Here is a 15717-nt window from a genome sequence, read left to right as displayed (position 1 = left end):
AATATGTTTTGGCTATACGTGATTTTTGCTTTAGGCGTGATTTACTGTACTTCTGTTCCTTTTAATTTTAAAGCTGTGTGAGCAGAGCCCATGTCTATTTATTAAATACTAAAAGTTTTGCTCATGTGACTATTTTCTGTCTTCCCCTTCGTTAAGAATCTGGAACTATTTATCTGACTAGTTCATCTGAATGAGTATTTTTACTTAGCACATAGTGAATTAAACACATTTAAACAGCATGGCTCTTTTAAACTGACACAAAATATTATGGGGATGAAGCTGCTTTTTTTTTTTTTTTACTATAGATCCATTAAATACTTGCATGGTACAGTTTACAAGACAAAGTTGCTTACTTGTCTAGGTTTTGTTTAAAAACTTCCTCAACAGGGGTATGTATCTAAATATAGAAATCCTATAATTTTCTTTAAGACAGGGTGGAGAATGCTTTTCCTATGAAAGGCCATGGACTCACCGACTAAGTCAGCCAGGAGCTGCATCTGATCCCAAGTGTAGTAGCCAGAGCCAAAAGTGGGCAGTGGTAACAGGATTGCTTCCTTTCTGCCCCCCTTCCTCTCACTAGTCACACACAGGAGATGGCAGTCAGGATAGCTGCAAGGCTCCTCCCTCCCTTTACTACATGGACTAAGTGAAAACCACGCTTTAGGAAAATGCATCACTGAACATACTATTGCTTGCTCTAACAGTATGGTGTCTGCAAGGAACAGCAAATTAGGTGCTGTTTGGCTTGCACTTGCTCCTGTTTCCACAACATCCCCCCCCCCCCCAGATGCCACCCAATTTGCTTTCTCATTTTTCTGTTCCTTTTCTGCCCATTCCTTTCACCTTCAGTGCTCCCATCAGTCCTCTGCCAGTGAGCAGCCAGTTTGTCCCCCAGTGATAGCCATCCCTTGGTCCACAATATAATTCTCCTATCTTTTCTCCCACCCATTCCACCCTTCACTGCTTTCCTGTGTTTTTAGCTCCCCAAGGCAACCAGTCAGCTTGCCCCTTCAGGCTTGGCCACTCCCTTATTGCAGCCTGTTCTTTGGCCCATAGCATACCGGTAATTTTCATCCCAAAACTGCTCGTTTCCTTTCTTTCCTTCTTGTTTATTCCTCTCTTCCTCAGAGTACACATATGGGAACCTGGGCATAGCAGACAAGAAGGGGCAGAGCCAGCCGAGTGGGCCACATCCCATCTAAAAGCTTTGTCTCCTGCAAATAGGGACAAGACTAGATAGGATTTTCTATTTAAGTCAATTCCATCAGGTCTGGGCTTTGCCTGGGTTCAATTGCTTACCTATCTATTATGTACTTAATTCTTAATTCTGGGATTAAGATTGCTGGAAGAAATATCAACAACCTCAGATATGCAGATGACACAACTTTGATGGCAGAAAGTGAGGAGGAATTTAAAAAACCTTATAATGAGGGTGAAAGAAGATAGTGCAAAATATGGTCTGAAGCTCAACATCAAAAAAACTAAGATCATGGCCACTGGTCCCATCACCTCCTGGCAAATAGAAGGGGAGGAAATGGAGGCAGTGACAGATTTTACCTTCTTGGGCTCCATGATCACTGCAGATGGTGACAGCAGTAACGAAATTAAAAGACTTCTGCTTCTTGGGAGAAAAGTGATGACAAACCTAGACAGCATCTTAAAAAGCAGAGACATCACCTTGCTAACAAAAATCCGTATAGTTAAAGCTATGGTTTTCCCTGTAGTGATATATGGAAGTGAGAGCTGGACCATAAAGAAGGCTGATCGCTGAAGAATTGATGCTTTTTAATTGTGGTGCTGGAGGAGACTCTTGAGAGTCCCATGGACTGCAAAAAGATCAAACTGATCCACCCTGAAGGAAATCAACCCTGAGTACTCACTGGAAGGACAGATCGTGAAGCTGAGGCACCAATACTTTGGCCACCTCATGAGAAGAGAAGACTCCCTGGAAAAGACCCTGATGTTGGGAAAGATTGAGGGCACAAGGAGAAGGGGACCACAGAGGACGAGATGGTTGGACAGTGTTCTTGAAACTACCAATATGAATTTGACGAAACTCTGGGAGGCAGTGGAAGACAGGGGTGCCTGGCGTGCTCTGGTCCATGGGGTCACGAAGAGTCGGACATGACTAAACGACTGAACAATAACAACAACAACTATTATTATGTGCTTGGCACTTTATTTATTTAACTTAACTCCGTTTTGCAACAAGATCGGAGACAAATGTGAATAACATGAAAAATGTTGCATTGCCAAATGAAACTTAAAGACCTTGAAGCTGTGTTCTCACTTGTATTCAGTAGTGATGTTGCTATCTGTCTGCTCCCTTTGTTTTGGCGCTGAAGTTCAGATATTCAGAAATTGACCGCTTGCATACTTGGATGAACATGCAATTTGAATCTGAACATTTTGAATCTGCAACATTGAAGGTCATTCTTGGTTTCAGATAGACAAGCTGTAAAAATAATTTTTATTATCTGTATCTGAGAGAGAACTCTTTTCAGCCGGTAATTCCCACCTCCATTTAAATAACTTTTATATTTTGTGTAAACAAGAGCAGATTGGATTTACTGTCACATGAGAAGAAGCTAGTTTCTGTTGGCCTTTTTTTCAGAGAGAGAGAGAGAGAGAGAGAGAGAGAGAGAGAGAGAGAGAACAAGTAAAGATTGTGAAGCTTTCACTGCTAGAGTACATTGTTAATAAATGCTTGTCCAAGTACTTTTTTATATCGGCTGAGAAGTCAACAGTGGACATGAGAACACATGGAAGAATGTGGTTGAGTCTTTAGCTGCCTTAGTATCCTTTTTTGCAAAGGATTTTCATGGTGCAGTATATCAGATCTCATAGAAATACAGCTGTAATTTTGTCTTAGTTTGCAGTGCAAGAATATCTAGCATATTCTTTCTAGTTATATTGATGCTAATCCTAATATTTCAGCAATTCTTCCCCCAATAGTAAAATGTGTTTATTATGTGTAGATGCACTGAGTACCCAGGTCAAGGAAGGAATGGATTCCTTTATATATTACGATGAGAGATACAGGGAAATATTCTTTTTTAAAAAAGATTCCAGAAGCAAATTTTGTGCGTATGATTTTCTTTTTGAGCATTCAGCCTGAAAAGAATCAAGTGGCGTAAAGGGGATGCAGAGGAAAGAGGAGGAAGTTATGTTGCAGCCAGTGTTAGAAAATCTAGGAACAAAATGGCTCCTGGGACCTGGGGGTTGTGGGCACCAAAACAGAATATCTAGTTGCTATTTGGGGTGGGGGTGTCGGCAACACTTTTATTATTTTCATAAGCATGAACTAATACACAATTCACATAAGTGACACATTGTTAACATCACATTTTAAACAGAAATTGTTAATGCATGTTTAATTTGGTGTTTACAATAAAAATATTGGTACCATACTTCAGTTTTCAAAACACTCTACTCTTTATTGTTAAACTCCTTAGCATATTGTCTATCCTTAACATATACTTTGAGGCTTCAAAGCACATACATTTCAGTAATTCTTGAGTGTCAGCCAAGTGCAAAAAAAGGGCACCCAGACTTTTTGAGCTGCTCGCAAATAGAGAATCTTCAGGTGCAAAATGTGCCTGGCTTCCTGCTAATTTTGAACCCTGGTTGCAGCACCTGTGAACCAATATGTAACATTTGTTTATCTCGGACAGGTGTGGATATTGATGCTGTCTCAATACCATTGCTTTCAATGGGATGTTCCTTTGGATGCACATCCAGAATGTGGATGAGGATTTGCATCCACATTCTGGAGGCATTCTAGATGCACATCCCACTGAAAGCAGTGCCGCTGTCATAGGAGACATCCATACTCAGGTGCATATTTGAATGCACATCTGTTTCCCCCCTCCAGTTACTGATCTAGCCATATATATATGTATGGGGAATCTAGCTTCCATACCTATATCTCTTTAGTATAAAGTAAATGGTGAAGATGGAGAATGAAAAGAAGAAACATCTTTGTCTTTGTCCTTCTTTCCCCTCTGATTAATAGTGGGTATACATCTATCCATCCATCTATCTAATAACTATATTTAAAGGGCACGCATGGAGTTGGGGGAGAATGTAACAGAAGGTTCAAGCAAATACAGAATAATTCTTGAACTTTTTGGGTGGTTGGGGAACATTGCAGCATTTTAATATATATTGCTGTACCCCAACTGGTTGCCCACAGGTAAAAATGGCAAGCAGTTTTGTGTTCCAGAGTTGTGAAACAGTAACAGGAATGTTGCTCATGATGTGCTTTTGCCATTTAGTAGGGTGTGTGTGTTCATGTATAAACTAAAATTTGTATATAAATGGGTAGGTGTATTTGAGGTTGTTTTCTGGGCAATCGTTAATCTCAAGACTACAGAGCATCAGTGATGATGGATGCTGACAGTGATTGCTGCTGAGGTTGATTATGGGGTTTTTAAACTTCAACTGATGTAGTCTATACAAACAGTGACTTTCATCATGACTATGGTAGTTTGTAATAGTGGTATGGACAAACATGGAATATAAATTGATTCTGTATTTGGCAGAGAAGCAACTGGCCTTTGAAAAAAATAGTAATTTGCATTCAGCCATTTAAATGTTCAGAATGAGACTTAAGTACATTAACTAGTTCATTTTAAGTAGTTTATTCTTTTTTGAGTGGCAAGAGAATTCTATTTTCAGATGTGCAGGGAAATTGTTATTAGCTTAGGAGTGGGTTTAATTAGAGTCACAGTTATTAATCATGGTCTTGTTGCTTCTGTTAATCTTACCCACCCACCATCCTAAAGTCCTGCGGCAGGTTACAGCAATTAAAGCAGAGTGTTAAAAACAGTTTAAAATAACTTAAAATAACACGCACAATTCATGTCAAAGGTTGTTCAGAAACTTCCTGTGATTGCAGCCCCATGTCTTAAGAACCATGTGTTTATTATCAGGCTATGGTAGGTCAGTAGCTTGAGGGAATTCTTTTTTTAAAAAAGGGTCTGCTAAAACAGCTTTTCTTTCATGCTTGATGTTTTGTATTTGGAGTAGATGCATTCCAAATAACGGGGTAGCAGAATGTCTGCATTATCAGTTTAAGAGGTTTTTATCTGTTGCTGAAATCAACCGTTTAGCAATTACAGGGGGAGTAAAATATGGTGGTTCAAGGGTTAAGCATGCCACTGTGTTTATTGACAATCACATTTATGGCCTCTGCTTTTTCTTTACTGTAGTCGTGACATGGAGAATAAAGAAACCCTCAGGGGGCTGCAGAAAATGGATGACCGCCCAGAAGAGCGCATGATCAGGGAGAAACTCAAGGCAACATGTATGCCTGCTTGGAAGCATGAATGGCTTGAAAGGAGGAGTAGGAGAGGCCCTGTGGTAAGTAATGCTCCAGGAAAGGCGTTTATGCTTTTAAAAAGCCTGATGGCTGATTCTTGCACCGCAGAACCTTAGTGTTAACATTGGGTATCTCTTGTTTTGTAATTATTCTTGATTAATTTCTGTGAATTGCTGATTGCAAAGCTTTAAATTCCTAACAATGTACAAGTCTACTGCATATTGTGGAAGTCAACTCCAACTTACATTTGTATTGCTCAAAATAACTACAACACTGCCCTCTATCGTTAGCATTTTAGATTTACTCTCTTGGAGGGAAAAAACACACATATTCATATTGATAGCCAGCAAGCGTAAAAAATAAGGATCTGACAAAGGTGGTGGTGAGGAAGCTTTTTCAACCTCTCAAAAAATAAATACAAATGTCAAACTATTTTTTAAAAAATATTTTGTATACTAACATCCTGGTTAGGCAGTACACAATGAGAAGAGCAAAGGTGAGCAGCCTTACCTGCAAGTTTTATAATGTGCAGAAAGGAATAGGAAAGTGGACTGATCAAAGGTGCAGTGGAAGAAGAGAGATACCCACCACTTTAAACAGACATTCCACAAAAATATGGTTTGATAAATATGGCAGTTATATAAAGAACTGTTTTATTAGTAAACAGCCAAGAAGGGTTCGGACTTATATTTCTCATACTGCAGCTCACCCCTAACTATATGGCAAACTTCTTTTCCAAAATTGTGTGATATCACTTTGCACGCAGTTGCAAAAGAAAAGCTTTTTCAAGCTTTGGGGCACTTTGGAGTCCTGTTTTTTTTAAAAAAAAGTTGTTTGTTTACCCAGTAGTGAAGGTTGCAATATACTTCTTTCCAGGTATTCGGACCTTGGTTACCAAGACTACCAAGCCCCCATATTGGATCTGGCAGGTTTTCATTTTGCCAGGTGAACATCATCTGCCTGGAGCACATGTTCTTTTGACTTGAAATAGAATCTCATTAGCACTGAGAATAAACTGACAGGTTTCGGTGTGAATCCAGTAAATATTTGTATACCCAGAACTTCACTGTGAATCTTTTCTTTTAAGAAGACCTTTAGGTAACCATAAATCACTTCATATCTTTCTTGAAAAGGTAGTAAAACCAATACCGATAAAAGGTGATGGCTGTGAAGCAAACAAACCAGCAACGGAGCCTGTTTCTGAGGGACAAACAAGTGCTACTTCACCTACTCAGAAGGGGAGGCGGAGCCCTTCTCCTAGCAGTTCCTCTTCATCCTCATCTAGGGCGGTTAAATCGGAATCACCAGGTGTAAGAAGGAAAAGGTTATCTCCTGTGCCTGTAAGTTAAAAGCTCTTCTGCATGGGTTGGCAAAGTAAGGCCCGGGGACCGGATCCAGCCCAATTGCCTTCTGGATCCGGCCTGTGGATGGTCCAGGAATTGCTGCGTGGCTCTGATTCTGATCATTCGGGCTGCTCCATCCCCCCCACACACCGTGGTGGCACCTCCTCCCTCCCTCCTCCTGGCTTCTCCCCGCCCTGCCTAGAGGAGGAAGGGGGCTGGGCTTTGTTGGTGCCAGCCCCTCTCCGGAGCCCTTTCACTCACTGCTCATCATCCTGCTGCCACCACTTGCAAGACACAGGAGCTGCGGTTTGCTGAGCGCCCCTCTTGAGCTGCCGCCATTTAAAGCAGCCCCTCTCCGGAGCCCTTTCGCGCCGCTCACCGTCCCTCATTCATTTCCCCCCCAAAAAATATAGTCTGGCCCCCCACAAGGTCTGAGGGACAGTGGACCGGCCGCCTGCTGAAAAACTTGCCAACCCCTTCTCTTATGTGACTGGGTATAGCCTATGGCCATGATATTTCAAGTATATCTACTCCTGTCTATCCATTTTGGTAAGCAGGGGAGATCTTGCTTGCAGGTCTTGGCACCAGCTTAGGTTCAGTTGGCAGCAACTACATAGATGCTGGGATTTCCTACCCAAGAAGCTCGGGCTTCATCCCTGATACTGTAGTGCATTATTGAAGTCCATTTTGTTCTAGCAGATTTTGGAGCAATGGATGTTTTGATCTGACTCCTTTGGTTACGTTTCTGTGTCATTGACTGTTTTACCTGCTGTCTTGTGTCTATTGCTGCTACTACATTTAATATTATTTTTTTAAAAAAAAACTTAATGTAAGCCTCTACACGTGTCTTCATTCTGAACATGAAGGGGATGACTTGGGTTTAAAAAGTAGTAGCCATAATTTGAATAATGTCTGAAAATACTAGCATAGAAATTTTTATTTTCTGCTATTGTTTGGAAGTGATGGTAACATTTCTGTACTATTAAAATATGGTGGGCAACCAGTAGATCACAAGTTCTTCCTTTACAACTTAACAGATATGACAGACACAGCGGGCAATGTAAAACATTTCTATATTGGGAGAGTGGAGGTTGAATTGCTTTGGCAACATTATTGGAAGCTAATTGAAATAAATTGGTTATAAGTTTCAGAGTGGACGAATAACACCACCACGAAGAGCTCCATCTCCAGATGGCTTCTCACCATATAGTCCTGAGGAAACAAATCGGCGGGTCAACAAGGTCATGAGGGCCAGATTGTACCTCTTACAGCAGATAGGACCGAATTCTTTCTTGATAGGAGGAGACAGCCCAGACAATAAATATAGGGTATTCATTGGTCCTCAGGTATGAATTGCATAGACCCGGTTTTATTTTTAATTATAAAGTACACTAATTTGAGAAGAAGTTGTAATTACAGTGGTACCTCGGGTTAAGTACTTAATTCATTCCGGAGGTCCGTTCTGAACCTGAAACTGTTCTGAACCTGAAGCACCACTTTAGCTAATGGGGCCTCCCGCTGCCGCTGCGCCGCCGGAGCACGATTTCTGTTCGCATCCTGAAGTAAAGTTCTTAACCCGAGGTACTATATCTGGGTTAGCGGAGCCTGTAACCTGAAGCGTATGTAACCCGAGGTACCACTGTACTATTTTATTTTCAATAGCAATAGCACACTAGTACTATTTTCTAGTGTGTGTTAATTTCTATTTGTAATGAGTAGGCATTAGAAGAAACACCAGCTAAGCATAAATAGTTGTATTAGCTTCAGGTTGGTTCTATCTGAGAACAACATAGATTGTTTGCTCTCCCATAAATCATCCATCAGCCCATGGAAGGATAGCTGTCAGAAATAAACCATGCTTATAACAGATTTGTTTTTCTAAACAGATTTGTATTTTCTAAATACAGAAGTATAATCCTAATAACTCCTTATTTAATATAGTAACTTGTGTCTTTTGAAAGAAATAATAAGCACACGAAAATCTTTCTTTACAGACCTGCAGCTGTGGGCGTGGAACATTTTGCATTCATCTCCTATTTGTTATGCTTCGTGTGTTTCAACTTGAATCTTCAGATCCAATGCTCTGGCGAAAAACCTTGAAGAACTTTGAGGTAGTGTTATCCTGTCTCTTCTATCATGGATATACAATGGTTGCTGCAAATACATTAAAGCTGCTAAAATTTACTATTCAGAAATCACACTGTAGTGCTGTTTAAGTTTTGCTAGAGTTACTATGTTTCTGAAATCTCTGTTAATAGCCAACGATACTACAGTAACATCAAATAAGTTGTTTACTAAAAAAATTCTCCACCAATAGCCCTCTACTTTAATAGCTGGAGGTTAGAGCTCGCTTAATAGAGTGGCCTACTAGGAGTGGGAAGTGGAATACCATGTTCCTTCTCCACAGCCCTTTCCTTCTTACCTTAACTTCATCAGTAATGATATTTAACAATTCTTAACATGGTTTCTTGACTTAGCTGATGTCAGTTGTGATGCCTCTTTCAACCATGGTGGATAGCGATCACAGAGTTTCTTAAACATCAATCACATGTGCTCCACCCTAAAAGTGGAGGCATGAATATAAAGCACATAAAATCAGGAACACATTTCAAGAGAATAGGACACCAATATCTTCCTGCAATTTCTTCTGTTCCTTCTTCGCTTCTGCTTAGCAATGTAGATAGATGCAGAAGCGCTGTTAGCTAATGTTAAATTGCAAGACTTTTCTGGTTATGAAGGTGCATCCAGTAAGGATCTGGTCAAAATTCAGGATCTATGTCCACATGTCTTAAATGAAGTGGTTTTAATTTTTGAACATGAGGTGTGATTTTAATTGTTTATAAGATGGATCCAACCATCCCCTCTTGGTGTTGGAGTAGGAAAACTTTTTTTTGTTCTGATATTACTGTGATTTCAATTGCAATTAAAACTTTATTTCAAATTGGACATCAGCTTCCAGGAATTAACAGCATAATAGCTACTGTTAATGTTTTCTTCTAATGTTAGGTTGAAAGTTTGTTCCAGAAATATCACAGTAGGCGTAGCTCAAGGATCAAAGCCCCATCTCGTAACACCATCCAGAAGTTTGTCTCACGCATGTCAAATTCTCATACATTGTCATCATCTAGTACGTCTACATCTAGTTCAGAAAACAGGTTAGTAATTCTTCTAAAGAAAATAAGTAGTGTTCTTCGAAATCTTCCCCTTTTCACAGGGAAAGTGTTGCTTTAATTTGTCACATGAATTTTACACAATTCCAAAAGGGTAGCTGTGTTAGTCTGTTGCAACAAAACCATTGCAAAAGACTCCTTGTTCTTTATATAGTGTGATCTAAGTTACAAAAGTTCTGGTATTTATTGTTTGAATGTTTGGGAACAATATTTTTTGTGTTGGCTAGCCAAGTCTGCCAAAAAGCACATTTTGAAATGGAAGTTTGTTGCCCTTTGGTTGCAAGATTATTTTTTGTTAAGAGCCTAGTATGTATTAGGTGCTTTATGAATGCACCAGTGACTCCTGAAACCTAGTGGGATCTTGAAGAGGATCTTTCACCTTTGGAAAGTGAAACTTTATTCTAAAATTGTGTGTAGCATCAGAATAATGAATTGGACAAGGGATTATCAATTTGTGGAATGAATCTGGTTTCACCTGGCCCCAGTAACCTTACCAGATTTTAATCAAGCTACAAGCTAGAAATTTACTCTCAGGAGAAAAGAGAATATTTAAAAGTTCTTTGAAATCAAACGTTGGATCTAAAGAAGCACAAACAGAACTCTGTTCATGGTACAGCCCCCCCCCCCACCTCACCGTAGTCCATTACAGTCCTCAGAAGATGCTCCCAAGGCTCGGGAGAACCTCCAGAACTGCAAGGGATGTGGCACAGTGCAAGGGGACACTGGAAATGGAGGACACCTTGCACAAGTAGAATTGCCTTTCCATTCATGCTAGGGATTCACATCTAATACTGTGCCAAAACACATGCTCTCTGTTACTGTGAATTCTTTGCTCCTTCATAGCAAAGCCTTTATTTTTTGTGCCTAACCTTTCATTTTGGGACAATTTGTTGGAAACGTCTTCTTAAACAATGGGAATTTACATTTTGCTTTTGGGGGGGGGGTATGAGAACATCTCCAGCTTAAATATGAAAAGTATATATTCACCCCTTAACTTGGGTGCTAGGCTTTTGTGGCTACTGTCCCCTCCCCACTCACCATCACCGTACATGACACTTCACTGAGTACCATTAGTTTTTTAAAAAAAGCAAATTTCTGCCCCCAAGATCTTAATACAAACTGGAAACAGGGAAGTAGCTTCAGTTGGGGGTGAGGAGCAAGGGGCTAAAGCATAGATCCTATCAGAAGTGTTGGGTTTGAAAGAATCAAGAGATGTTTGCCCTGGAAAGGGTAGCTGTTTTATGTAGAAATCACAAAGTGATTTTGTGTGTGAGTGATTCATCTAATGCAGGGGTGTGGAAATCTGAGGCTCTCCATTTAACCCCTGGGACTTTACCCTGGTTACATCAGCTGTGCTTTGCACCTTCCTTGAGCGTTTTTACTTTGGTGGAATGTTACCTTGAATTCGAATAATGCTTCCTGCTGGCATAAATGGAGGACAGAGCAAGGTCTGTTTTACACACAAGTGTGTGTAAAAGTTAGCCTACTGTACACAAGGAACAATTACATCAATTGGTCTGCTTACTTTTGCCTCTGATCCTGCCTTCCATTGACATGTAGCCTCCAGAAGGGAATGTAGTCCCTAGGATGAAAAAGTTTCCCCATTCCTATTTTAGTAAATCTGGCGATAGTAGAAATATTTACTGCGGATGATGAAATGCAGTGAATTTTCTAAATATATGAGGAGTGGGAAGCATCCAGCTCCCTGGCCAGATGTGGCCTAAAATGTCATAAATTTGACCCCAAACCATGGCACCTTTCCCCTGTGGAACTCTTTATTGTGCAGCCAGTCATTGCAGAAAGCCCCTTTGCCAGCAAAGAGCTGGCAAGACTCCTTGTGCTGCATTTCCCAACCATCTGACAACCGGTTGGCTGTGGAGTGCTTGGAAAGCTCTGTGCAAGAGACTGGCAGGTGCTTAGGACAATCCATCCTGTCAAATCATCTGGCATTGCCTGTCAAAGTTGGCCCATGGGATGGGGACAATATAACAATCTGGCCAATTGGGCCAAAGAGGTTCCCCACCTTTGGCATACATATATCAAATTCCTTTTTGGCCATATGTGTATGTAGTAACTAAACTAATGTTAACCTGTCTTCCTGGTCTTACTAGGTCCATAGTACTTGGGCTTGAAATGCAACTAGTCTTGGTAAATTATTCAGCTGCAAATCTTTTCTTAACTGTTGGGACACCTTGGTGTATAACAAGAGTGGCTAGCCTGTGGCCTGCCACATGTTGCAAAATTACCACCCCCATCATCTCTGACCATTAGTTGATGGGAGTAGTGGTGGGCTACAAATTAGCCTCCCCTGGTGCACACATTGGGTAGTTCTTTAGAAAATATGTTCTGTAGAATTCTGTTCTTACATTTTGACAACTTGTTAGCAGTATTATTTTGAAAGTGGTGTCATAGAGTATACATACTGTTTTTAAGTTATATGTGTTATTTGTTACCTCGGATGATTATGTACCCATAAAAATCCACAGAAAACTATACAACCTCCATTTGTGCCAGTCATTTGGAGAGCAATATTCTTTATTGATAAATCATGTTCTACTTATCAGTCATGAGCTGAAATTTTATTCCTCCACATAGTGCCCAGATTTTGAGCTTTTTGTAACAGATGGCTTATAGAGAAAACAAATTCTGTGTACGTCAGAAATGGAATAGGCATATTTCCATTATCTGTATTACAGAGGGGGAGAAAGGTGATACTTTTAAACTTGGTAATCATTTTGCTTATGTAGAGAGTTCTTAAAAGGTTTGAGACTGTTGAACCGGACTTAAAGGTAGTTTTTCTAGGAATATCTGACTTAAGTGTTGGGTGACTTCAATATTGGCACTGACCAAATTGTAAGTTTCCCTTGTTTCGTTTTTAAAAACAAGACACTTGAATTAGCCACTAATTCAGTCTTAACATGGCACCAGTTCTTAATATTACCATAGAACCATAGCAAGTGCTTTCCGGTAACTTCTTCACATGCCACTCCATTAACTTCTAGATGGGAAAACAATGTCATTTGCCCCACTTGTGTGGTTATTCCATCTAGATATTGCCAGAGTACTGTGGGAAGAAACCACAGGAATGCCATTCTGGCACCACTACAGTAGCCTAAGTGTGGAATTAATAGTTTTTGTTTATTTGTTTGTTCATTGGCAAAACTTTCTATACCAGCAACATTTTTATTTTTTTTAATGGCTTTGACCAACATAATACACAATAAAATCACATTGATAAAAAATAGAGGATACATGAAAAGAAATCAGTAGATTAATATAGTACATGAGCATAGCTGGATCACACCCTGGGAAAAAGCATGGGTGAACAGGTAAGTTTTAAGTAGGTGCCAGTACTATAAGAGCCTGCCTGATGATAATTGATAATTCTAAAGGGCAAGTGCCACAACGCTAAAAGCCCTGAGCTGTAAGATGAACCTGTTTCTGAGATGAAAGCTATTAATATCCAGAGCCTCTTTACCAACACTTCCTACAGAGTGATGTATCTGTTCTAGGACTTGCTATATAACCATAGGTAATAGTTTTCATGTTGATACACTGCAAAGTATGGCTTCAAGATAGAGATTCGTCCATGGAAGGCTTTAGGCAAAAGATGACTTTCCTGCCACCTCCCCACAGCAGTCCCCAACCCTCCCCCAAAATCTTATCCTAAGATTCACCAGGCCAGGCTTAATGGAGTGGGTTGTGTAGGAGATTGAGGGGAAAGAGGGAGATGATGGGAAGTTATGCTGAGGCACCTGAGGTTCTTCCAACCAGTCTTTCCATGACCTCCACTTCCTCCAAATCCCCCTGACCACACACAGCCTTGATTCAGCAAACTCTCATGATAATTGTGGCTGCATGTTGGGGCAACTGCTGTAGGAGAGGAAGGGGACACTTTCCGTCCACCCCATTTTGCTGGCTGCAGTTTGCCGACTTTTCCATGTTACTCTTGTAACATACAGTTACTATTGTAACATACAGTTACTGAAGAGTAATATATAAAACATTACATCATGCACAACGTAGAGGTGATTTTGATCAGTTACCTGTGTGGTAAAGGTAATATGTGAGCAAGCACTGGAATATACTGCAAACAGTCGCACTGCAGAATGATAGAATGCACCCCAATAAATATATATTGGGACCGGTTTTTGCCCTGGAAAGAGGTATAGTAATGTAAATTAAAAGGATTACTCTTTAAATATTGGTACATGTTCTTTTAAAAATAGTATCAAGGATGAAGAAGAACAGATGTGCCCCATTTGTTTGCTAGGCATGTTGGATGAAGAGAGCTTGACTGTCTGCGAAGATGGCTGCAGAAATAAACTTCACCACCACTGCATGTCAATATGTAAGTCGCTTGTGATAGTAAATATATGCCTGCATCACAGATGTCAGTACTTCTACTTCAAATAATGAATATCAAAAGGGACATTTGATATTAAGGAATGAGATTGCATAAACTGGGATGTTAGAGGAGGAATCTAAGTGAAGTACTTTTCCTCATATAAATGTGAGGTAGTATTCCTCAGAGTTTTAAGTATAAAGGATGATAAAAAGGTGAAGGTACCCCTGACAGTTAAGTCCAGTTGCAGATGACTTTGGGGTTGCGGTGCTCATCTTGCTCTATAGGCCGAGGGAGCCAACGTTTGTCCGCAGACAGCTTCTGGGTCATGTAGCCAGCATGACTAAGCCTCTTCTGGCAAGCCAGAGCAGCGCACGGAAACGCCGTTTACCTTCCCACCAGAGCAGTACCTATTTATCTACTTGCACTTTGACGTGCTTTCGAACTGCTAGGTGGGCAGGAGCTGGGACCGAACAAGGGGAGCTCACCCCGTAGTGGGAATTCAAACCGCCAACCTTCTGATCAGCAAGCCCTAGGCTCAGTGGTTTAGACCACAGCACCATCCACGTCCCTATATAAAGGATGATAGAGGTACAGAAATGCATCTTCGTAGCTTTTGTGTCTTGAAAAAACCTCCCTTACTATGAATGAAAGAGAAGAAAATAATTATAAATAAGAAAATTATTAACATGTAGTTTTAACTGAGCTGATCAGTCAGTTTCAAAGAATATTGTGATATTAGCCCAGAAACCTATAAAATGTCCAAAATCCAGAAGTAATAGGTCTTTAGTTTCTTGTCTCAACCAACCACAGGATTGGAGGCATAGATACATATATTTTTAAGTGGACAGGTATATAGAGCTGGTATAATTCACACAATACATTAAACATGTAAAAAAAATGGCAAATGCCACATTTGCTACAGAACTGAATATACAGTTTTACATATGACTAGTTTTCCATAGACTTGTAAGCTCTGTAGATGTTTCCAAAAACTCATTAGCTTTATATTTTCTAAAATGTCTTTTTCATACTAACGTCACTATTATTTCTTTTTGTTACTGTTAATTTTTTTAGGGGCAGAGGAGTGTAGAAGAAACAGAGAGCCTCTTATATGCCCTCTTTGTAGATCTAAGTGGAGATCTCATGATTTCTATAGGTAAGGATGTGTTGTACTTGGATGTATTGGGTCTTCCATTGATGAGTATAAATATTAAAATATCTGCAAGCTTGCAAACATCTACTCATGGAAACCATTTTCCCCCCTTACAGCCATGAGTTGCCAAGCCCTGTAGAATCTCCTTCTGTTCTTCGTGTTGTCCAGCAGCAAACTCAGCAGCCTACAGCCGTCTCACCGAGGAGGAGTCAAGACAGTAATTTTAACCTTACTCATTATGGGGTCCAGCAAATCCCTTCTGCCTATAAAGACTTAGCTGAGCCATGGATACAGGTATACTAAATTTCTAAAGGAAACATTAATTAAACTAGCTGCTGGGTATTTTTGTGTTTCTTGATTCCGTTTTATGTCAAATAGCA

The 15717-nt window shown here is 40.2% G+C and overlaps 1 protein-coding gene across 6 annotated transcripts in view; it reads left to right on the top strand.

Annotated features, from left to right (window-relative positions):
* MAP3K1 (mitogen-activated protein kinase kinase kinase 1) overlaps positions 1 to 15717 on the top strand; it is a 59124-nt gene that overhangs the window by 26505 nt on the left and 16902 nt on the right. For 3 of the 6 annotated variants that reach the window (XM_083403635.1, XM_083403638.1, XM_083403639.1), the window contains 8 exons: positions 5214 to 5368; positions 6461 to 6663; positions 7812 to 8012; positions 8661 to 8777; positions 9673 to 9821; positions 14066 to 14187; positions 15259 to 15340; positions 15454 to 15631. In XM_083403635.1, coding sequence (XP_083259761.1) covers positions 5214 to 5368; positions 6461 to 6663; positions 7812 to 8012; positions 8661 to 8777; positions 9673 to 9821; positions 14066 to 14187; positions 15259 to 15340; positions 15454 to 15631 — 1207 coding nt within the window. Of the gene's footprint in view, positions 1 to 5213; positions 5369 to 6456; positions 6664 to 7811; positions 8013 to 8660; positions 8778 to 9672; positions 9822 to 14065; positions 14188 to 15258; positions 15341 to 15453; positions 15632 to 15717 lie in introns of all 6 variants that reach the window. The other 3 variants (XM_083403637.1, XM_083403636.1, XM_083403634.1) reach the window with 3 other exon arrangements.

Source organism: Podarcis tiliguerta, assembly GCF_965153285.1.
Source record: "Podarcis tiliguerta genome assembly, chromosome: 11".
Taxonomy (NCBI): Eukaryota; Metazoa; Chordata; class Lepidosauria; order Squamata; family Lacertidae; genus Podarcis; species Podarcis tiliguerta.
This window is presented reverse-complemented; position numbering and strand designations above follow the sequence as displayed.